This window comes from Dufourea novaeangliae, unplaced genomic scaffold (genome assembly GCF_001272555.1).
Source record: "Dufourea novaeangliae isolate 0120121106 unplaced genomic scaffold, ASM127255v1 scaffold108, whole genome shotgun sequence".
Lineage (NCBI taxonomy): Eukaryota > Metazoa > Arthropoda > Insecta > Hymenoptera > Halictidae > Dufourea > Dufourea novaeangliae.
In genome coordinates this window covers 1480183-1505833 of record NW_015374014.1, presented here as the reverse complement: position 1 = coordinate 1505833, position 25651 = coordinate 1480183, and the positions used below count along the sequence as shown (strand labels likewise).

The window sequence follows — 25651 nt, the reverse complement described above, 5'->3', positions numbered from 1 at the left end:
CCCCCCCCCACCGGACCGCGGGTGCCACAGTCCCGCGATCCCAACAGTCCCTTTTAGTCGCCTCTTACGACAGGCAAGGATTACCGTGGGCGTATTCTATTCCCCGCCACACAGGGAGGACCTAATTAGTAATAACCTAACCCAGACCGTTCACGTTGAGGATTCTACAAAAAATTCCCAGTCCTGTGTTGCAGTCGCAAGACAGTCCTCTGCCCCACGACGTAATACCGGGAAAAGGTCAATTTATGACACCCTCCATTCTCTATCGCTTTCTCTTCCTGGGCTCCGTCGCTAACTAAAACCGAACACCCGCTTCGAACGCTCGAAGGTTCTGATTCTCCTACATAACATATTTCAGAGTTAGGATGTTTCTTTTTAAACACTCTCTACACAATATCCAATTCGATCCTTTTTTTCTCATTCGCTTGTTATAGAGTTCATCTCGACGAACTGGCGGCATCAGTTTTCAGTCATCCCGTGCTGAAAACTCTCCCGTTGACAGTGGAATTAGAGAAACGATACAACCACGCTCTCAGTGTCCTGAACCAGTACAAGTCAGATATCGCTGAAGTCTGGACACATCAAAATTGCTGGGTGATCGAGGATTCCCTGAAACGGTAAATCGATCGTCATCCTTCATCCCCAAGTCGACTCGAATGAACAATTCCATTTCATTATAACGTGTTAGATCTTTGCTGGTGGTAGACGAAGAAACGGACAAAATTAAAGTGAACCTGGACGGACGCGTTGCCCTTTTGCTTCGCGAGGCTGACTGTTTGGCCAAATTGAACCTGGAAATTCCGATCGTCGCGCTGACGCTTCTGGCGAAGAAGTCTCACTTCACCTTGATCACGGACTCCCTTCAGTTGATGATCGACAAGTTCGTTTCTACGGCAAAACGCGTAAAACTGGAAGTCAGGCCACTTTTGTTGCCGCATTTGGTTCGTGTCGCGTCTCTTTTGGAACCTGGGATAGTTTCTCTGACCTGGACCAATCCAGGATGGAGGAACTTTTATCAGAACACAAAGCAACAGATCGAGGAGTTTGATATTCTTATCACGAGAGTTCATGATGTGTACGATAACAGGTAAGGGATTAGAAGATTGAAGATTTTCAAGTTTCCACGATCTGTATGATCAGTAGATTGTGGATTTTTATGTAAAATGACATTTTCTGAAATACTATCTATGTATATTGTATATGTGGGATTCTTTTTAGTGAGGATGAGGGGTTGTAAATAAGTCCAGTATTAAACGAAACAAAAACATTTAATTAAAGTAAAAGAATAACAAAAAAAAAAAAGGTTTTGACACGGTGCTTCTCGGTTGCTAGAGATCGACTGACTCTCGTCTCGCGGTTGTCTTCTCACCAACCGTCCATGCCTCTTATCTTCTAACCTAAACATTAGGGCATTCGCCCTCTCACACGCATTCTTACATCCTGCAGTCGTTCCATTTACGCTACACGCACTCTAACACCATTACACTCATCCTTCATATATATACATAGATTATAGTTCTAATAATAAAGAGACGATAATATCGCAGCCTTCACGTATCCCTCTTTTCCTAACAGAAATATAATTACCTACTTTAAAATAGATAAAAACAGATTTGTTTATGGTGATTACAATTATTGTTCCGTACCTATTAAAACATTATCTTTTATTATAAATTTCATTTTAACTTATATTGGATATTTATTTCGAATTTGGAATAGCAAAAAATGAGAAAACTAAAAAGAAATTAACACGATTAGTAATTTTTCATAATATACATTTTCGTTGGTTTTTAAAGTTGCTTTTAAACTCACATCGGAGACAATAAGATTCAAGTGTCATTAAGAACGTTGATACACTATAAGTGAATTGAATATTTTAAGAAACAAATCTATCTGTTACAAGAATTCTGGAAGTGCTGACAAGTATGCAAAAAATCACCTTACATTCACTGCCGGAGTCCGATCAGGCTTGGACGATAGAGAAGTTCGTGGAGAAAACGGAAGAAATATGCAGACTCGCAGCGGTAGATTTATATCGTAAAAGTATGATGGTGGAAGAGGCAGTAGAGGAAGTACTCGGTCTCGTTAAGAACGCCGCTGAGAACTTCAAAAGCGCCGCTAATTCTAGTCACTTCGATTTTTTCAACAACGAAGGTGATGCCTGACATTATCTCCAATCAAAAATATTATTATTATTATTTTCCTTATACGTAACATGTAAACTCAAAAATACATTCCCTTTTTTAATTACGACACTGTACAATACCGATCAAAAGTATGAAAACGACTTTATGTTTCAAATTTCTCTCTTATAGTTTCTAGTCTATACATTTCCTATTGTGCAGCAAAATTAAATATATTTCCAATACGAATATTATTGTAAGCTCCTAAAAAGGATCATACAGACTAGAAAGTACAATAATTAATGCAATTTACCTACAGAATTTTTAAGAGATTAATTACACAAAAGTTAAAGAAAATTATGTAAAAATGTTACAGATCTCTAAAGGTACTTATAAATAACTAAAGTACATGCCTAAAAAAACAAATTCTAAAATGAAATTACAAATTAAAATACATAGTAACTAGTAGAAGGAAATAAAGAAGAAATGCATCACGAAAACATTTAAATAAAGAAAGCTGAAAGCTCAAAAATTGTATTATTGTATTATAGCTATTATTCGTAATTTATAGTGTGATTTTCATGTCTCGGAATCTATAATTTCAAATTTTCAATTTATCTTACAACAAACTCACAGAAACTGAAGAAGATGCAGACCAAACAATTCAACAAGACTGGTCTTTGGTTTGGAATTTCTTCGACGACCCTCATCAATTGTTGATAACACCCGGTAGTTTGCCGAAGGGAATGCAAGAGATGGTGCGAAACGCTGTGTCAGAGATGAGAAGATATTACTCCAGGAAAGTCGTAGATGTACTGATAAAGGTCACCAGGACCTCGTTAGATGCTATCAGGAAGCGTTTTATTCGGGATATCGATCTAGGTATTCATCTTCTTCCAATAAAATCTAAATCAGGGCTGAACGGTATCGAGGTGAACTTTTATTTAAATAAAACTTGTATCTGATTTACTATTTTCTCTGTTCGATTAGTTCAGCTGGTATTATTCAAGTGTTACTTTATTTGGAATTCATGCATTTGTTATTTGATTTTATTAGGAAAAATGAAAATATTAGACGTTTTCTAAAAAATTACGTATTTAGAACGATATATATCACTGGGTTGTTGCAACAATGACATAACTGAAAATTCACAGTTTTTCAGTTATTTATAATATGGAAAAAACAGTCGTCGTCTGTCATTTTTCTCGCTTCAATCCTGTAAATGAGCTTCCAAAACTTTTACGTCAGAATAGTCACTTCAATATGATGTTTGTACAAAATTACTCGTATTTCATTAAATTACAGTATTTCTCGATTTTATTGAGTTCGTACGATATAAAAACATAGAAATCTACAATTTACAATTCACTCCTAGTGAATTTGTTTGCTACTTTCATTTGAGTAATTGTTTGTCGTCTTTATTTGATACTTTTATTCCACATAAAAGCCGTCCAACCCTCGTGTAGATGTTGTCTTTGAGACTTTATAGACAGATAAATGAATTAATTATAATCTTCGAAAAAGAACAGACACCAAGCCCAATATTCCTACTACACGCAACCCTGATGATACCAGTAGTCACTGTGAAGCCTAGTTTAGACGACGTCCAAGAGGTCCTAACATTAGTTGGAAAAACGATTGGTGGCGTCGCAAAAGGAGTTTCGCAATGGAATTCGAGAGTCAATAAGGTGACAATCTGATATTCAAATCTAAATACATAATTATTATTAAATTAGTGCTGATAATTATTATTATTTAGTCGATCTTTTGATTGTCAAACAGATTTCGAAAATATAAAAGCAAATATCAAAATAAATACAATAGTACCAGTGAAGCAATGATGGCTACGAATACTTCTTTATGCGTATTCTATACCAAATGTATTATTTATTAACAATATTCTTTAAGCAATATTCTAATGTGAAATCATTTCCGCTCTATGCATAAAATTATTTGCCATATTTTCGCGTGGAACAAAAATATTTTTATATTTCATTATTCTTTAAATTATTTTCCTGATCAGAATTCTTGGGGACACGCTTATCCAAGGAGCTTCGCGGATATAGTAATGCGAGCTCAGTTGCACGTTGCAAAGAAAAGACAAGAGGAGCCTGAGGATCCAAAAATCAGAAGGCGACGACTATACAAAATTATCTCCGAAGAAAGACCAATTTTCCCCGTTCAAGAACAAAATTTCTACGAGATGGTGATGGATAATAAAGAAATAATAAAACTGTTGTCCATACTGAACACGTGCATGATGGAGTTCAAACAAGTAATTCTGTTTAAAATATTTTACGGGGATTGGTTAACAGTGAAATTACATTTGTATACAAATAATAAATGCATTATTTTCATAGTAATAATTGTCAACATATTTTTGGGAAATAGAACAGCAGTAAAATTTCATTTATTTAAAAATAAGAAATGTATTACTTTCATAACAATTAATTTGAAGCATATGTTCGAGAGACTGAATACAAGTATTATTTATTCAAAAATAACACGTCTACTACTGTCGTAGAATCTCGCAGAATTTATTGATCGATGGAAGCCTTACAAATTTCTTTGGAAAAACGAACGAAGCGTGCGGGAATTGTTACAAATTTCCTTGCCGGAATTCGAAGCCACACTTCGAAAACACAGTGAACTTGAAGATCTTCTGGCGACTGAGCCGGATATGATTATTTTCGGCACCTCTATTGCCATATCTACTGAGAAACTGAAATATGGATTATACACAGAAATCAAAAGTAATTAGAAAAGTTCATTTAACAATAAGACTACAAAGTAATAAGTCTACAGGCAGTTGAATACTTTCGATGTATTGTGCTTTATAAATCTTGTTTACAGCATTCATTTCTGGAACTCTAAAAAATTGCATTGATTCTTGGATATCTAACAAATACGTCTCAATATATCTAATCTACAATATATTCAATTTATTATTATGTACACAGGGTGAACCGCCTAACATGGTCACCTTAAATTTATCTGCTGCTAGTGGGCCGATCGAAATTTATTTTTTATCGCGTAATACGTTTGAGAGTCCATTTTTTTTATGTTTTCAAAGTTAGCTTTAATTTTTTTTTTTATAAACCTATAATTACTTTTACGGCCACTTTTTAACAGATATTAAGACGAGTCATAACTCGTATAACAGGTCATTGACTAATTGTAAATCAGAGCTGCAGCAACGGATTGCTCAGGAGCAGCAATGACTCGATTTCTAGAACAGTTCCTTCCGAGTTACCCCCACTAGGGTCTTCAGATTGACTCACTCGAGTGTCTCCTCCAATAGTCTTCCTGCCACAACTCGAGCAAGTCAATCTGAGAACCATAGTGGGTACCAGAGAGGGGAAGTTCGAGTCGCTGCTGCTCGTGTACGAGTTGCGCAGCTCTGGACTAAATCGTTCAAAAATTAGCTTCGCTAATGTATAATTCAAAGTGTTCTGTCGAAGTTAACATTAATTAAAAAAAAAACTCTTGTGTTAACCTAGTCAGTCATCTCCTCTCGTAACAACCTATACAATTGCAACCAAGAAGAAGATAAAAAATATATTATCTGTATTACATCACTAGATTATTGTAAAAAACTTGGATTGCTTGTTGGTACATCAGATATTTTCGTTGATCTCTGTATATAGTTGTAAATAGCAAAAACAAAAATCGATGACTAAATACTGAAACTAAACAGGAATTCTTTTCCTGTATTAAGAGGAGAGCTAGAGTTGACTGAATACCTAACAACTGATTGATGAAGCTTCATTATATAGTTGTTACGTGTTATTGTAACTTACATCGTTATATTCACAGCCTAGCCTACAGCCATAAGCAAACAGTTTTTTAATTCGAAATTCTCTTCACTGTATATCCTCAGCGTGCACTCACAAAATTGGCCAAGCGATGAAGAAGAAATATCGACGTGAAATGGAATACGTCTACGCCCTGATGAACGAAATGGAACGGAAACTGGACCGTCAGATTCGGGACCTAGACGATGTTCGACTAATCATGGACACCCTGAAAAAGGTTCGCGAGCAAGAAGTGGACATGGAGCTGAAAATAGATCCAATTGAAGAAGCTTTTAACATAGTGACCAGATACGAAGTGCCAGTGGACCAAGAATGTCTAGAACAGGTAGACAACTTGAGGTACACATGGCAGCAGCTGCTCATGCGAGCACAGAACAGTCACGTGTTGCTGTTGAGACTGCAACCTCAGTTCGAAGAGGACCTCCGGAACAATCTGGAAAAGTTCCGACTCGACAACGAGATGTACTGCGAGGAATACAGGTCCTCGGGGCCGATGCAACCGGGCCTGAGTCCCCGAGAAGCGTCCGATAGACAGATTCTATTCCAGAATCGATTTGACGGTATGTGGAGGAAACTACAGACGTACCAAAGCGGCGAAGAACTTTTCGGTCTGCCAATCACGGATTATCCGGAACTGTCACAGATCAGGAAGGAGCTAAATCTCCTGCAGAAGTTGTACAAACTGTACAATGATGTCATTGACAGAGTCAACAGCTACTATGATATCCCTTGGGGCGAGGTAAAGTATTTCCGATGAAATAACTAAGATATTAGCAACTAATTAGCAAAGTACGATTTTCATACGGAACGTTCAAGCTATTGTGCAGTGGGTAATAAAAAAGCCATCTGCATAAATTCACGACTTTACAGTTTTAACTATATTTTCTGTAATTACGTAAAGTAAGTTTAATTTGTTCGTGCACTTATAGCGGACACTTTGTTAATTAAGAATTATCCAGTGTAAAAAGAATGATATTATGATTTTATTTCTACATCAATGCAGAAAAAGACATTTCACTCCATATGCACTTTACTATAAAAACATAATATTTTCCATTGATCTTTATGTAATCAACAGATTGTATCAATTAAGGTTCTGTTTATTACACAAAAGAAAGATCACCAACCACAATTCACAAGATGCCCCATATAAAAAGAAAAATTAAACTACTGTTCAGGTGAATATCGAGGACATAAACAACGAGCTAATGGAATTCCAAAACCGTTGCCGCAAACTGCCAAAGGGCCTGAAAGAGTGGCCAGCGTTCTTTGCCCTGAAAAAGACCATCGACGATTTCAACGATATGTGCCCCCTCCTCGAATTAATGGCGAACAAAGCGATGAAGCCGCGGCATTGGCACAGGATCGTGGAGATGACAGGCTACACGTTCGACCTGGAAAGCGAGAGCTTCTGCCTGAAGAACATTCTCGAAGCGCCATTGTTGAAGTACAAGGAGGACATCGAGGACATCTGCATCTCGGCGATGAAGGAAAAGGACATCGAGGCGAAGTTACGTACGGTCGTGAACGAATGGTCGTCCCACGAGCTGACGTTTATGACGTTCAACAACAGAGGGGAATTGTTGCTAAGAGGTGACACCACCGCCGAGACGATAGGTCAACTGGAGGACAGCCTGATGGTACTTGGCTCGTTGATGTCGAACAGATACAACGCGCCATTCCGGAAACAGATACAACAGTGGCTCACGGATCTGACAAACACGAACGAAATCTTGGAAAGATGGTTACTGGTCCAGAATATGTGGGTATACCTCGAGGCGGTGTTCGTTGGTGGTGACATAGCGAAACAGCTGCCGAAAGAAGCGAAGAGATTCAGTAAGATTGATAAGAGCTGGCAGAAGATCATGCAAAGGGCTCACGAGACACCTGGGGTCGTACCTTGCTGCGTGGGGGATGATTTGTTGAAGCAACTGTTACCGCATTTGCAGGAGCAACTGGAATTGTGCCAGAAATCTCTGAGTGGGTGGGTATATAGTTAATATCAGGGGTGTGCGGGTACCCGATATTTCGGGATCGGGTCGGGTTAGGAGAAATGGAAACATATTCGGGTCCTGTAACATCTTCGGGTACAGAATGATATTTTCGAGTTCTTCGTTTAACAGCAAAAAATTATAATATACAATACGATGCCATATTGAATCTTCAGGTTCATGATATGAACTATAAATGTTAAATAAATTAATGATTTCAAATGGAATCCTGTAGTTGGACAGGGTTAATAATACAATCTTCAGTACACATTTCTTCGTACGTTATGTTTTTATTAAGTAAAATAAATAAAGTGGCAGTATTAGGGACACTTAATCTATCATACAACATACAGGCATATATAATATTATTTTAAATTATAATGTAAAAAACATAATTATTGCTGGACAATGTCGAGGAATTATGTTTTTTACATTATAATTTAAAATAATATTATATATGCCTGTATGTTGTATGATAGATTAAGTGTCCCTAATACTGCCACTTTATTTATTTTACTATAAAAACATAACGTACGAAGAAATGTGTACTGAAGATTGTATTATTAACCCTGTCCAACCGCAGCATTCCATTTGGAATCGTTAACTTATTTAGCATTTATCGCAGGATGGATACAATTTGATTTCATTATATTTTATTTTTTTTAGATATCCAGACGACCTTGAATTTTTCCAAGGTGAATGCATCTTTTTTTAATACAATCATGCTATAGGGCGTTAAATTTGTCCTTATATTGGCAACAACGTGGTATTAAAAAAGATGCATTAACTTTGAAAAAACTCAAGGTCACCTTCATATCTCAAACTGTATCCATTCGATGCATCCCTTAAAATGCTAGTTATTTTGGATAGTAGTTCTTATTGTCTCACACCGTGTATGTATATAATATACAGGGTGTAACAAAAATCTTGCTCGACCCTGAACTGGATCGCTCGTGGACGATTTGGAACAAGTTTTTCCTTAGCAAAAATGTAACCTAAGGCTTTGTTAACAAGATATTAACGAAAAACCTTGACCAATCACCGTGCGAGTCTGCCAGCGGAGCTCCCGCGGTAGCGTTGGCTACGTGCCGCGTTTGTGCTACGAAGCTCTGAACAAGCAAATCGACATGTATCGCAGGAACTGCGTACAATAGCAAATGAAAAAGATGTAACAAATAAAATCGAACTTTTCATTTCCCTATATTTTCATTTGCTATTGTACGCCTTTCCCTTCAATGTCTGCATACCTGCTTGTTCATAGTACAAGCGCAGCTCCTAGCTAACACTACCGCAGGAGCTCGGCCGGCCGAGTTACACGCTGATTGATCGGAGGTTCTTGTTAATATCTCATTAATAAAGTCTCCGATTACATTTTTGCTAAGGAAAAACTTATTCCAAATCGCTCCTCGAGTGTCCCATTTCCAGGTCGAACAACATTTATGTTACACCCTGTATAATGTTTTTTCTATGTATTCCATATATGTCTATTTTATACACATACTATTCAAATAAAAATACATAGAATATAAATATATATTCTATACATACAGTCTTTAATTAATAACAGTAGTGAAAACTGTTTCGATAATTATAAATCATATCGTAGAAAGTAACCAAAGTGCTATGATGAAGATAATACCTTAACGACGAAGAAATTTGATGAAGTTTATATAAATTTTAACCCGCTATTCAAGTTTAAGTAACTAGAAGAATAATAGTACATTTTTTCTAAGTTTACAGCCAAGCGACTTAATCATAACTAAAATTACAGATATTTGGAAAAAAAGCGGATGATGTTCCCAAGATTCTTCTTCGTATCTGATCCCGCTTTACTGGAGATTCTTGGACAAGCGTCTGATTCCCATACGATACAGAATCACTTACTTTCGATATTCGACAACACGCGTTATGTTAAATTTCACGATATCGAATATAACAAGATGACCGCCATTATATCATCTGAAGGTGAAACTATTTTGGTACGTGTTATACTGAAAAATCATATTAAGTATATTCATAAACAACTTCCGTTTCCCATTTCTTAAATTCACGTTGGTTCGAGATACTTCACAATTAATAATCAATCCATTACATATCTTGTACCACTATATAACTTAATAATTTCATTTAACTTTAAATTTTGCAAATTCTTATTCAAGCGCAATTTCGTAGTTTTTCACGCTCTATGATGAAAGTTATTTATAATTCAACTGAGTAATTTCACAAGGAGCATGATTAACCCTTTAACGTCCAGACCGTGAACCCCTTGTTGTACTTTAACGAGTCTGACTCGTGATGAGAATTTCCGGCCAAACGTAAACATTGCGAGTCAGGCTCATAGTCGTAATATCATGTCAAACATAAATATCGCGAATCTGACTCGTATTCAAAAGTTCGAACCAAATATGAATGTCACGAGTCGACCTCGTGACTTCGCAGATAGTCGCAAGATATCATTTGTTTCAAGTTCCGACAAAATGTCTCCGCCGCTTCGGCTCCTTTCGCGAACATTTTTGGGCACCGCCATAGACATATACATATAGACGGAGCATTAACTGAGCGGGGGAGTAAGATTCGCGGTAAGGGGGTGGGCAGTAGTAAATCGGGTAACTTCGTTCCTTTTCGGTGCTATTCTGGTATACAATCACGTTACATACATGTATGCTATGAGAGATGAAAAGAATATACCTATTATACGTTAAAAATTCCGTGTGTCATGTAGTTTGTATAGATGTATGTATTTAACAAAATTAATAAATAGTATAAAGCATTAAATAATAGTACGGCACACAGCCCACCAGCCATTAACAACGAGCCGAATCGAACCGAATGCATCCGAAGCTAACCGACGTAGCTCTAACGACCGCTGCCTTTTCCCCTCCAATCCTACGGTCCCCTCGCCCAAAGTGGTAGCTTATGCTCCGTCTATACATGTCTATGGGCACCGCTTGGGCCCGAATTCTTCGGAGTTAAAAGGTACGGCAAGGGGTTAAATCGTTATTTCAAAATTATGAGACTAATATATCAGGCCTGGCCGAACATTCGCCCGTGGGGCCACATAAACAATAACACCAGTTCCCACCACTTGCTTGTGTTGTGTTGCTATCGTCGAGCAGGAGGTGCGCGCACATACTGTAACTACTGACAAAGATATTGTCCGGTGACAGAATTTGGCACACTTTTAAAATGATGGTTGCATTACTACAACACTGAGAATTAAAGGGTTAAGAACATTTAGTCATTCTGAAATCTAGATAGTGTGTACTATAAAAAAGTATAGTAATTTCTTTTTTGTAAACAGCTCGAGAAGGCAGTAAGAGCTGAAGGTTCGGTGGAAGCATGGTTGACACAGCTTTTGCAAACGTCCCAGCAATCATTGCACTCGATAATTCGGCAATGTTATTCCATGATCAACGATGCAAATTTTAATTTCCTTGGTTTTCTGGACAAAATGCCCGCTCAGATCGGTTTGCTTGGAATACAAATGATTTGGACCAGGGATAGCGAATTGGCTCTGGCTCAAGCTCGCGCCGATAAAAAAATTATGGGGGAAACGAACAACCGATTCCTTGATTTACTCAACACGTTGATCGATCAGACCACCAGGGATCTATCGAAAATCGAGAGGACAAAGTTTGAAACTCTGATCACTATTCACGTGCATCAGCGTGATATCTTCGACATATTGGTAAAGACAATAGTTTGGAAAGTTGAAGTTAAAAGTATAAACAATAGTTTGGAAAGTTGAAGTTTTTTTAGATTTTGGAGAAACATGTAGATATTTCATAAAATTGTAGGGATTATTTAAATAATAACTATGCAATAATTATTAAAATCAATTTCAGAATCTGAATTCTGTATAGAGATTACTTTTCAACGAACAGTTTCATATCACGAAATTATTTAAAGGTATAATTTAACGTAGATGTACATATACGAAATATTCTCATAAATAATAAAAATAAATATTTTGTAAAAAAAAATACTGAGAAAATAGTAAATAAATATTCATGAAAAGAAAATCAATGAAGGTATCAGATCAAACGTTTTCAGTTGCTCTAGTTCTTATTTCCACGAATTTTAATGAACTATTTTAAATAACATTGTTATACCATTCTAAGAGTAAAATTTGTACGTATTCAAGTACTGAAGAAATGTGAAACATTCTAAGAATTAAAATTGTACACTGCATACCCCGAAAAAAATAAGAAACATAGATAACACGAGAATTTAAATTTCACTCTATTTCCTAATGTATATCAAAAATATGGTTCGCCTCTATTCGTAGAATGTGTTCGAAACAAAATTTGTCATTCATCTATAACAATAAACATACATTCGTCAAGATAATATTCTCCACAGTGCCGTTTGAACATCCGATCAGTGAACGATTTCGAATGGCTGAAGCAATGCAGATTCTACTTCAAAGAGGATCTCGACAAAACATCAATATGCATAACAGACGTGAATTTCACGTACCAGAATGAGTATCTAGGCTGTACAGAACGACTCGTCATTACTCCGTTAACCGACAGGTAATTACGACATATTGATATTCAGTAATAGTTTTTAATTTTTTTTAATTTATTCATTTTATCCGCTGTTTGTTCTTTTATGTTCTTCATTTGGAATTCCAGATGTTATATAACACTGACCCAAGCATTGTCGATGTCAATGGGCGGTTCACCCTGTGGACCAGCTGGAACTGGAAAAACAGAGACTGTCAAGGATATGGGGAAAACTTTGGCCAAATACGTAGTGGTTTTCAACTGTTCCGACCAAATGGATTACAGAGGATTGGGACGAATCTATAAAGGTCTGGCGCAAAGTGGTTCTTGGGGTTGCTTCGATGAATTCAATAGAATCGAACTACCGGTTCTCTCCGTCGCTGCTCAACAAGTTGCTGTTGTTCTTGCCGCGAAGAAAGAAAAGAAGAAGCAGTTTCTCTTTACCGACGGTGATCTGATTGAGATGTGTCCTGAGCTTGGAATATTCATAACTATGGTAATATAACAGTACACTCTAACTCGTAAGTATGAGGACACTTACCGAATATAATGTAAAAACGAATAGAAATTGTGAAATTATTGTAGGTTTTGCAAAAATATTGTATATACAGGACGTTAATATTAATTTTGAAATTAAAATACATGTCTCCTAAACTAATGATCTTTTGCCATAAGTGGCTTAGTAGTTTTTGATAGGGAATAATCAGCAATATAATTCTATTTAAAACAACAAAGTTGACCTTCATATGTCCTCTACGCTTCCACCTACCAAAAAATCACTTACATCGCATTATGTACCCCTTTAAACTATTCAATTTTTGTCTGAGTAGTTTTTTAAAGAGAACTATTTTTGTTTTAGTATCATTATTAGGTTCCAAAATATGTAAATGGAACACCCTGTATATGTATATATGTACAATGCTGTATTTATAATAATATACAGCAGCAAATTTGGTGCAAAGTACATGTATATAGTTTTTATGACATACCACATTTTCTGCTTATATGTACAGCAAGTGTCCTAATATTTATAAGCGGATGCGTACATGCGTATATAGTGTTCCATTTACTTCTTCGGTTCTGGACATATGTCTACTGCGAATGGTAAAAATTACTGAAACATTGAAGGTATACATTTTTCAGCAAGTGTCCTAGTTACTTATTTCGTGGTAATCAAATAATTATTACCTACGTATGGATTAGCTAACATTAGACTGAAATTAAAATGAAATTTCGAATGTGTATTACTGTGTTGCTAGGTAATAACACTCATAAATTCTTCATGTGAGAGTTCTTCTATAATACAATACTTTAATGCGAAAGATTAAGAGAAGTGAATATTTCTGGAAAGAAGATTTTTCGTTCGAAACAATATACAAATACAATGGCAGAGAAAACTATCCAACTACCAATGACTTTTACCATCAATTGGCAATACTGTTTTTAATATAACAACAGGTTAAAAATTATCTCCATCAGGCTTGCTCAACTTGTTCCAGTATATTTGGAAGTAAACCATTTTTAACCTAATATTACCATCAAAATGGTATTGTCAATTTGTAATAAACGTCACTAAGCTAAGAATACTTTTTTCTTCGATTGTACGTAAGATGTGTAAAAACTGAAGACTGTTAGATAGATAAGGATCATCTTAAGAAAAGAATATGAAAGACATTTAGGCTAGTATTGAGAAGTATGTGTTGTAGAATCCTGGATACGCTGGCAGGAAGGAGCTTCCAGAAAATCTGAAAATTCAATTCCGTACCGTCGCCATGATGGTGCCCGACAGACAGATCATCATTCGAGTGAAATTAGCGAGCTGCGGTTTCCTGGAAAATATCACGCTAGCCCGAAAGTTTTACACGTTGTACAAACTATGCGAGGAACAACTTACCAAACAGGTGATTGCCCTGAAAAACAAATGTACATATTATTTCTATAACATTTAATATATCATTTACATGTAAAGGTCCATTACGATTTCGGTCTAAGAAACATACTATCAGTGCTGAGAACTCTGGGGGCATCAAAGAGAGTGAATTCAAAAGACTCTGAAAGCACGATTGTGATGCGGGTGTTGAGGGACATGAATCTGTCGAAACTCATAGGTAATGCTGTTACTATAATCAGTGAATAATTGCACCCATCAATTAACAATTACATCCATGGCCATTGAAAAATCATCTTCAACCAATGGAGGGTCCCCTCATAAAAGTCTACAAATAAAATACACTGCTCAAAACAATTGGAGGATCACTAATGTGGATGGTCATATTGCACCTACCAAGCGAAAGAAACAAAACAAGTGTTATAGATTTGATAAATTGATTTCTTCTCTACACAATACTAACACTACAAACATCTATAATCTATGGCTCGTCCAGCGAGACGAGTGAATAAAAACAATCAAAACATCCGCGTCCTAAGCCCAGCTAATGGCTGGCAACTGTCTCGGTCCTTGTCCCACCTAAATGGACATCACCGTTCTTTGTTTATAGTTACTGACCCGAAACGTTGGATAGGGTATAGTTACATTTGTATAAACAAAATTTTCGGAGATTATACGGCATATTGTGATTACAGCCACTGCAATACACGATCTTCTAAATGTTTCGAGCAGTGTACATTATTCCTATCTTATAATCGAGCTATCTAATTCCTGCAACTCATTTATACAGAGCAGTGGAATATGACTTACTTACTGTTTTATGATAACCCCTCCTTGCCAGAGATAAAGAGAGGTGGTAATGAGCATTGTAGGGAGACTCATTACAGGGAAATAGTTAAAGTGTGATTCTAAGGAGAGAATATTGTATATTCTATTTGAAAAGTATAGTATTCCCACGTTTAATCCCGAGTGTGGAAATTGACATAAGTTTCCATGCTCGCGTCCATTCCCTTTTATTCACTCGTTAGATCATCTTTTTGTTTTCGTTGAAGAAACACAAGCAAATTGCCAGCCAATGAAACGATCGTAAAACCGTATCCACTGCTCCTTTATATCCACATTATGTGAATCACGCAATGGGTTTATACAAGGTGAATACGGTGTCATTCGATATGTTTGTGAATTCTATATCCCCAAATGTACAGTTTTAATATGAAATGTGTTGCATTTTTTTATACCATGCATTACTAAAAGACAAATTCATTTATCTGATTTAAATCGAAAAAATGTTTATGTCTGTATCATCTAATCTAGTCACTTTTTGTTAAATCACATGGAATCTTGGATCACAATAGAAGAAGTAGCATTCAACGGCCAGTTACATCTACCATTATGCTAAAAGAAGATGCAAAGTACATAGGTTTTTTTTAATTATTATATCCCTTACTTTACTTACTTTTTCCTTAATTATGTAAAATTTTAATCCATTATGGTGGTAATAGCCTTGGACGAGTAATGTCAGTTGCATGCAATAGTTCCTCACCGGATCAATTTCAGATGAGGACGAACCATTGTTCATCTCCTTAGTAGCGGATCTATTTCCTAATCAAGCTCTAGAGAAGACATCGTACCCAGAATTGGAAGCTGCTATCAACCAACAAGTCGAAGAAGCTGGATTAATCTATCATCCGCCTTGGGTACTGAAATTAATACAACTGTACGAAACTCAGAGAGTTAGACACGGAATTATGACACTCGGCCCAACTGGCGCTGGGAAAACAACGTGTATACAGATTCTGATGAAAGCTTTAACGCAGTGTGGCGATTTTCACAGGTAATTCAATTCAAACATGTTAACTCTTAGAGTTTTCGAATGTACACTGCTCAGAAGAATTAGAAGATCACGTATTGCAGTCGCTCTGTACGTCAATATGATATATAATCTCCGGGAAATTTTTCTACAAATATAACTAGGTGCTAATGATGTTACTATTAAACGGAAAAATCATCAATTTACTAAAGATACAGCACTTGTTTCGTTTCTTTCGCTTTCACCTTAGCAATCCTCTAATTCTTTTGAGCAATGCTGCTTGATTTACTATTTAAAACGTGCCTACCTAATTTGTTCCTTATAAGAAATACTTCTATTAAGCAAAGGAATCGATTTTGTCAATAATTTTTAATAACCTAAAAAATAATGGAGTTATTAAGGTACTAATTACAAAGTAGAGTGATTAGAGACATGAAGTTGCATCTGACTCGTTCAACTTCGACATGATTCAACAGTAGCTAGTCTGATTGAGTTGTCATCAATATTTTCAGCTTTCATTGCTAAAAAGCTGACAGCTTCTTAAATATTTCACTAAACAAGGTTTGAAAATAGTTTTCAAACTAGTATATTATACGATTATGCATACAATTTCCATAAGACCATCATAAATACAGTAGCTTAATTTTACTTTATTTATTAATAAGTAAATTAAACTAACCTTACAGAGAAATGAGGATGAACCCGAAAAGCATAACAGCTGCTCAAATGTTTGGTCGTCTGGACGTAGCAACGAATGACTGGACCGACGGAATATTTTCAGCGCTGTGGCGTAAAACGTTGAAATTAAAAGAGGGGGAGCATGTATGGATGGTCTTGGACGGACCAGTTGACAGTATTTGGATCGAGAACTTGAATTCCGTATTGGACGACAATAAAACGCTGACTCTAGCGAACGGTGATCGTTTGTCGATGGCTCCCGCTTGTAAAATCATCTTCGAACCACATAACATTGACAACGCGAGTCCAGCTACGGTGTCCCGTAACGGCATGGTGTACATGAGCTCCTCTGGTTTGGACTGGAATCCGGTAGTGACCGCCTGGTTGAAGACAAGGACACCTTCGGAACAAGAAATATTTGAAGAATGCTTTACAAATTCATTTGCGCAGGTGCATCTTGATTAAGACAAGTATAATTATTCGGTTGTTGTATAATAACTGTTTTTTTAACGCGCTTTATTTCGTCCACCTAAAAATCATTAATCCCTCAAACCGATAGTTATGAAAACAGCATTTAATATGTATCAACCTAACATTCCAATGTTTAATGAAATTTACAGATTTATACATGGAGTACTCAAATTCTGACATTAACCATCGACGTCCTTCAAAGCAATATAATACGACAGATGTTGTGCCTTCTGGAGGGTTTAGTTCCAGCTGAAAGTGTCGATGAAAAGGAGGAGGAAGACGAAGAAACGGAAGAAGAGAAACGTCAACCGATGACGGCGGATCACTTGAAGCGTCTGTATGTTTTTACTTTGGTATGGAGTATAGGTGCTCTCCTAGAAACACCTGACAGAAGGAAATACGACTCGTATCTACGTGAAAACTTTGGCAGCTTAGATTTACCGACATCTGAAAATTACCCTGACGCGAAGATATTCGACTTCTATGTAACCGAAAAGGGCAAATGGGACACGTGGACCAGCTTGGTCACCAACTACGTTTACCCGGATTATTCTGCACCAGACTACAGCAACGTGTTGGTGCCTATTCCTGATAATGTCAGAATACAGTATTTAATTGATTTAATTGGTCGGCAAGATAAGGCTGTTCTACTGATAGGCGAGCAAGGCTCGGCTAAGACAGTCATGATGAAGTCTTACATGAAAAAAGCTAATCCGGAAACGACGTTAAGTCGTTCTTTTAATTTTAGTTCAGCTACAAGCCCATATCAGTTTCAAAAGACTATTGAGAGTTATGTAGAGAAACGTTTAGGAAACACGTTTGGACCATCAGGAGGCAGGAAAATGATGATCTTCATCGATGATGTTAACTTGCCGCAGATAAACGAATGGGGCGACCAAGTGACCAACGAAATCGTACGTCAGACAATGGACATGAAGGGATTTTACTCGCTCGAGAAACCTGGAGACTTTACTAGTATAATCGACGTCACGTTTTTCGCTGCAATGTGCCAACCTGGCGGAGGAAGAAACGACATTCCATCGAGACTGAAGAGACAGTTTTGCATCTTCAATTGCACGTTGCCTAACGAAGCGTCGATCGATCGAATCTTCAGTGTGCTTGGGGAAGGGCACTACAACATGAAGAGAGGATTTTCGTCGGAAGTTAGAAATCTTGTGAAGAAGATGGTGCCTTTGACCAGAATACTTTGGGAACGAACCAGGGCCAATCTATTGCCAACACCGGCGAAGTTTCATTATGTGTTCAGTCTTCGAGACCTATCAAGAATATGGCAAGGCATGGTTGGCACGTTGTCAACTGTCGTTGACAAAGACAGTGTACTGATGTTGCTGTGGAAACACGAATGTAGTCGGGTTTTCAGTGATAGGTTCACGATACAGGCTGACAAAAAGTGGTTCGAGGAAGAAATAGTCAGAATCACAAACGAAAGGCTAGGAGAAAAATATGTGAACATGATGGATCAGAGTCCTGTGTTTGTAGATTTTATGAGGTAAGCATTAGATAAGCAATAGTTTAAGTTTAACTCCTTAGGATATGTATAATTCAGCACACAAACTGGTGAAACTCGTCATAAATTGTAACGTATACCCTGGAATACAATAAGTTTAAGTACTATGGATTTATCTCCTTAAACTCTCAAAGCTGGATACTAATAATGTACCACCCATACCCATAACCATCCTTTAAGTACTTTTTTGGGACTTTTGGGGTCTGTGAACTGTTTCAAGTCATTACTATTCGCAGTTTTCAATGTTTCGATGATCCTTTGGAGAGACTAAAAACCCCAGAAGCCTTAAAGTCCTCTGAAGTCTCTACAAATCATCGGAGCCTTAAGAGTCCTTAATTATACGTTCCCTAAAATTCTGTGATCACGATTTTAGGTTTAAAAAATTTGAAATTCGAATTTCTGCAAACTCTCAAAGAACAAAATTTGTGTTCCTAGAGCTCTACAAGTCCATGTTCGTCGTTTTCATATTTCAAACAGTCGTTATTTTAGCATCAATTAGCTTAGTACAAATGTTTCATATTGTCAAAAGGAAAACTATTACATAATTCTATGTTACTTCAAATATAAAAATACAAGGTTGTAGAAATTTTTACTGAAACGAAGACTTAAAAGAATTCTTAGACTTTATATTCTAGCGATCATGCCACAATTACGGTACCACAATTTTCAGGGATGCTCCAGAACCTACTGGCGAAGAAGGCGAAGATGCCGACGTGGAATTGCCAAAAGTATACGAACCAGTTTACGATGACCAAGTTCTCAGAGACAGATTGGAAATGTTTCTGTCGCAGTTTAACGAAATGCAAAGAGGGTCTGGCATGGACTTGGTCTTCTTTCCGGACGCCATGCTACATATAGTCAAAATATCACGGGTCATCAGGCACCCCAAGGGAAACGTGATGCTCGTAGGGGTTGGAGGATCGGGCAAACAAAGTCTCACGAAGTTATCCTCTTTTATCGCCGGATATAAAACTTACCAAATAACTTTAACAAGATCATACAACGTGGCAAATTTCCTAGAAGATCTCAGATACCTTTATCGAACATGCGGAGCTCAGGGTAAAGGAACAACGTTCATATTCACCGATCTGGATATCAAGGAAGAAGGTTTTTTGGAGTATTTGAACAATATTCTCAGCTCCGGTGTCATTAGTAACTTATTCACGCGCGACGAACAGCAAGAAATAATTTCAGAATTGATGCCTATTCTGAAACGCGAGAACCCGAAACGGTCGATCAATAACGAGCTTGTAATGGACTTCTTCCTTCACAGAACATGCCAGAACCTCCACGTAGTATTCTGCTTCTCTCCTGTTGGGGAGAAATTCAAAATACGTGCCCAACGTTTCCCAGCCCTGATATCAGGATGCACGATCGACTGGTTCCAGCCATGGCCCAAAGACGCACTGATATTAGTCGCAAAACACTTTTTACATGACTTCGACATCGCTTGCACCAACGAGGTTAAAGCTGAACTGGTCAACGCGCTGGGTTCTATACAAGACTTTGTTTCCGTGAATTCTGCAGAGTATTTCCAAAGGTTCCGCAGAGCTACCCACGTCACTCCAAAATCATACTTGAACTTCATCGGTGGCTACAAGAATATTTATCATAGCAAGCAACACGAACTCGGAGAGGGAGCCAAGAGAATGGACACTGGCTTAGCCAAACTGGAAGAAGCTTCGATATCGGTCGAAATTTTGAAGAGAGACCTTGCTGTGATGGAACAGGATCTTGTTCAAGCTTCCGAAAAGGCAGAAACAGTTCTCTTGGAGGTGACCGAAAGAGCAATGCAAGCGGAGGCATTTAAGAATCAAGTACAAAAAGTGAAAGAGAAAGCTGAGCAATTGGTCGCCTGCATAGCCGAAGAGAAAGCTCTCGCTGAACAGAAGCTGGAGGCTGCTAAGCCAGCGTTAGAAGAAGCAGAGGCTGCGCTGAATACGATTAAACCTGCTCACATAGCTACAGTCAGAAAACTAGGTAGACCTCCCCATTTAATCATGAGAATCATGGATTGTGTGTTGATACTGTTTCAACGTAAGATTGGTTCAGTCGTTCCTGACAGCACTGCCCCCTGTCCAAAACCGTCTTGGGCTGAATCCTTAAAATTAATGGCCAGTACGACGTTCCTCCTCCAGTTGCAGAATTACCCGAAAGACATAATTAACAATGAGATGGTGGAGTTGTTACAACCTTATTTCAAGATGGAGGATTATAACATGGAAACAGCTAGACGAGTTTGCGGTGACGTAGCCGGCTTATTGTCCTGGACTAAGGCTATGGCGTTCTTTCACTCCGTCAACAAAGAGGTTCTCCCGTTAAAAGCTAACTTAGCTTTACAGGAAGCTAGACTTATAGTAGCAATGGAGGACCTAGCGAATGCCGAGAGAGAATTATCAGAAAGAGAAATGGCTCTGCAAGCTGTCAAAGAACAGTACGATTCAGCCGTGTCAGAAAAACAGAGATTAACAGACGCTGCTAATGTATGTATCAGAAAAATGACGGCTGCCACTGCGCTAATAAATGGACTGGGAGGCGAGAAGATACGCTGGACTGAACAGAGCAGCGAATTCAAAGTTCAACTAGGACGACTAGTCGGTGATGTTTTATTAGCCACAGGCTTCTTATCGTATTGTGGGCCGTATAATCAGCAGTACAGAGCCAGTTTGGTGTCTTCTTGGATGAACATATTAGCAACTAAGTCGATTCCCTTCACCAAGAATCTTAATATTATCAACATGCTTGTCGATAGTGCAACCATGTCGGAGTGGACACTTCAAGGTCTGCCAAACGATGAATTGTCTGTACAGAATGCCCTCATTGTAACCAAATCTTCGTCGTATCCTCTATTGATCGATCCTCAGAATCAGGGAAAAATGTGGATCAAGAATAAAGAGTGCATGAACGAATTACAGATAACATCTCTGAATCACAAATACTTCAGGACTCATCTCGAAGACAGTCTATCTCTAGGTAGGCCGTTGCTGATAGAGGATATAGCAGAAGAGCTGGACCCAGTTCTCGATAATGTGCTCGAGAAAAATTTCATTAAATCTGGTTCCATCGAGAAAGTGATCGTCGGTGACAAGGAGTGCGACGTGATGCCTGGTTTTATGTTGTACATCACCACAAAATTACCAAATCCAGCTTACAGTCCGGAAATATCAGCAAAGACTTCGATAATTGACTTCACCGTTACTATGCAGGGATTAGAAGATCAGTTATTAGGTAGAGTGATCCTGATGGAAAAGGCAGACTTGGAAGCCGAACGAGTAGCTCTCTTCGAATCTGTCATGACGAATCAACGATCTATGAAAGAACTCGAGAGTACACTTTTACACCGACTCACGTCATCTGAGGGCTCTCTGGTGGACGACGAAGCGCTGATAAACGTGCTTAGGGAAACTAAAACAACGGCAGAGTCGGTGAACGAGAAGTTAAAGGTGTCTGCGCTAACGGAGAAGAAGATCACCCTGGCTCGTGAAGAATTTCGTGCAGTTGCCTCTAGGGGTTCCATTCTTTATTTTCTAATTGTAGAGATGAGCAACGTGAACGTAATGTACCAGAATTCATTAAGACAATTTCTGACTATATTCGACAATTCCATCACAAAATCGACGAAGAGTCCGATTACCAACGAACGAATAAATATAATCCTCCGTCATCTGACCTACGAAGTGTGGGCTTTCACTCTGAGAAGCCTGTACGAAAGGCACAAATCGTTGTTCACGTTAATGTTAGCGATGAAAATCGACTGTCACAGAAGTGTGATATCTCATGCTGAGTTTAATGCGTTCATAAAAGGAGGCGCGTCGTTAGATTTAAACGCTGTCGCTCCGAAGCCATTCAAATGGATCCTCGATATAACCTGGTTGAACCTGGTGGAGATCAGCAAACTGGAGATTTTCTCGGATGTTCTGACGAAGATTGAATTCAACGAGAAGGACTGGAGGGTGTGGTACGAGAAAGAGAAACCCGAGGAAGAAGAATTACCTTGTGGATATCAGAAGAAACTGGACGTATTCAGAAAGTTGCTTCTGATAGTCCGAACAGAACCGTGTCTCAGGCAAGGAAGTATGTACTCGAGTCATTGGGGAAAGAGTACGGGGAGGCAAAGATTTTAGATCTGGAGGCTACTTGGTTGGAATCTGAAATTAGAACCCCACTTATATGCATACTCTCGATTGGATCTGACCCTAGTCCGCAGATAACAGTGTTGGCAAAACAGAAATCTATTCGTGAGTACGATACTAGACGCAGAAGTCAATTGGCAAATGTGATTGTGGATATTGGAGTAGAAAAAAAAACGCATATTACCACAGCCGACTCTAGTACTAGCCCACTAGCCGTGCTGAAGGTAAAAATGGCAACAGCGCGAGAGACCGGCTTTGATATACCTAACCACACCTTTTTTTTACGAGGGGAAAACCTTGAAAAGGTGCACCGTCTCCGCTGGGGGCAGAAACTGCCAATGCGGGCTTTCACCACGCTAAAAAAACCCCCGGTGACCCCTCGGGCGTGAGGGCTGGTCGCGGGATCGTTCGACACACACCGCGACTAACCTCGCCCTTGCCCTCCCTCTAGTAGATCTTCGAAAGTGGGCTCTCCCCTGGGGGGGGGGGTGCATTGCCCCGTCGTAGGCAGGAGGTGGGGGAACGGCTGTGGATGCCGTCACCCTACCTCCTGCCTACGACGACGAGGGGTTCACCTCTTGACGCTGTCTTCTCGTGGGCCGACCGCGAAAGGGGGTGATACCTCCAGTACCAACCCCTCTGCCCTGGTTTCCCTGCGGGCAGCGCGAGGAGTCATCGCGGTTGTAACTCCTATAAACCGCGCCCCCCACAGGGCCAAAACCTAACCACTTTTAAGGGGACTTTCTCATTCAAAATTGAAAAAAAAGACACTTTTTTAATATTTCTTTATAAAAAAACTATTATATTTAGAAACATAATTCCTTTTGGACGCTATTATATATATTATTAAGAACATAAAGAAATTTTTTCTAGCACTTTTAGTTCACCACGACCGCTGTAGAGGGCGTCTTCCAAAAAGCCACGTTTTAATCGGTGCGACACTTTGCAGACGTCCTGTAAAAAATTAAGTAAAAATTCAAACGGGATTCTATTCGCGAGACTTACAACTAGACAATAAACCTCTAAAATATTTTATTTTTTGTATTTTTTATCGTTTTATACATATTTTTCCGAAAAATTCGAAAAATCACTCTTTTTTGGGGGCAATTCACCCCTGTATAAAAAGGGGGGGTAGTTTTATGAACTTTTAGAGGTTTATTGTCTAGTTTTAAGTCTCACGAATAGAATCTCGTTTGAATTTTTACTTAATTTTTTACAGGACGTCTGTAAAGTGTCTCACCGATTAAAACGTGGCTTTTTGGAAGACGCCCTCTACAGCGGTCGTGGTGAACTAAAAGTGCTAGAAAAAATTTCTTTATGTTCTTAATAATATATACATATAATAGCGTCCAAAAGTAATTATGTTTCTAAATATAATAGTTTTTTTATAAAGAAATATTAAAAAAGTGTTTTTTTTCAATTTTGAATGAGAAAGTCCCCTGAACTCAACCTACCTTATTAGCTTCCAGGCCTCTCACTTCCATCGGCCTCCCGGCTACCCATTCTCTCTCTCTCTCTCTCTCTCTCTCTCTCTCTCTCTCTCTCTACCGGCCTTTCGGTTTCTCACCTATCTTTCAAATGTTAAAATTATTGTAGTACTGAATATTAATATTATCGGGGATGAAGTGATACCGATTGTTTATACAAAAATTACAGAATTTATTCAAAAATGCGGTTTCGAAATAATATGCATTGTAGCAGATAATCATAGAATCAATAGAAATATGTTTAGTAAATTATCTCATAATGGTATAGGTTTTCCTGATCCTTCACAATCTAATTAAAACATTTTTATTTCTTTCGACTGTTTTCGTGTAATAAAAAATATAAGAAATAATTGGTTAAATTTAAAAAATTTAGATAAAACTTTCATTTGTCCTGATGTTTATACAAACGAACTAAGATTAGCTAAGATTAACGAATTACGTACGGTTTACGAAAAACGTTTCATTTCTAAGAAAGCTTATAAATTAAACTATAAATCACTAAATCCAAATAATTTTGACAGACATATTTGGGACACCTTGTATATACCACATTTATAAATATTAGTATGTTAGTTAGTAGTAGTTTAGTTTAGTTATGATATTTATGTATTGCTTATACATAATTAATAAAAAATACTGTATATTAGTATGTTTTTATATAAAAAATAACGTTAATTATAATACTCAGTATGTACAAGACTCTGCTATTGAAAATAGGACTCCCAATTCTCACATGAGCAGTGTTGCCACGTTGTTCAGCACGGCTAGTACTAGAGTTGGCTGTGACATCACTAATTTTTTCACGTGTTACATTGTATTACAGAACTGAGGTCGGTATCCATGGGCCAAGGTCAAGAGTTTCACGCTCGTAGGTTGATCTCAGACGCGATGACCACTGGTGGTTGGGTGCTACTGCAGAATATTCACTTGTCGCTTCCGTTCTGCACGGAAGTCATGGACGCTCTCGTTGAAACAGAAACAGTCCACGAGATGTTCAGACTTTGGATGACCACCGAAGTGCATGCACAATTTCCTATTGGTTTATTACAGGTTTTTTACAGTATCTATTAAAACAATCACCAAATTGCGGATGTTTATGTAAGTTTATCATTTTGTGTACTGATATAGAAAAGAAAAACAAAATTGAACAGAACTTTGTTTTCTACACTAGACGTTATAATATGTTAATAATAATGTGTAAATGCTATTAAATGTGATC

General features: G+C 37.9%; 1 protein-coding gene across 1 annotated transcript in view; it reads left to right on the top strand.

Annotated features, from left to right (window-relative positions):
• Positions 1-25651, top strand: part of LOC107188716 (dynein heavy chain 5, axonemal) — a 44360-nt gene that overhangs the window by 10344 nt on the left and 8365 nt on the right. The window contains 21 exon segments of the mRNA XM_015577057.1: positions 435-617; positions 689-1087; positions 1904-2154; positions 2760-3005; positions 3648-3811; positions 4147-4398; positions 4648-4876; positions 6004-6677; positions 7117-7922; positions 9701-9908; positions 11231-11617; positions 12292-12464; positions 12567-12933; positions 14144-14338; positions 14407-14545; positions 15883-16159; positions 16822-17263; positions 17434-18794; positions 19483-22853; positions 22856-23050; positions 25256-25482. Coding sequence (XP_015432543.1) covers positions 435-617; positions 689-1087; positions 1904-2154; positions 2760-3005; positions 3648-3811; positions 4147-4398; positions 4648-4876; positions 6004-6677; positions 7117-7922; positions 9701-9908; positions 11231-11617; positions 12292-12464; positions 12567-12933; positions 14144-14338; positions 14407-14545; positions 15883-16159; positions 16822-17263; positions 17434-18794; positions 19483-22853; positions 22856-23050; positions 25256-25482 — 10546 coding nt within the window.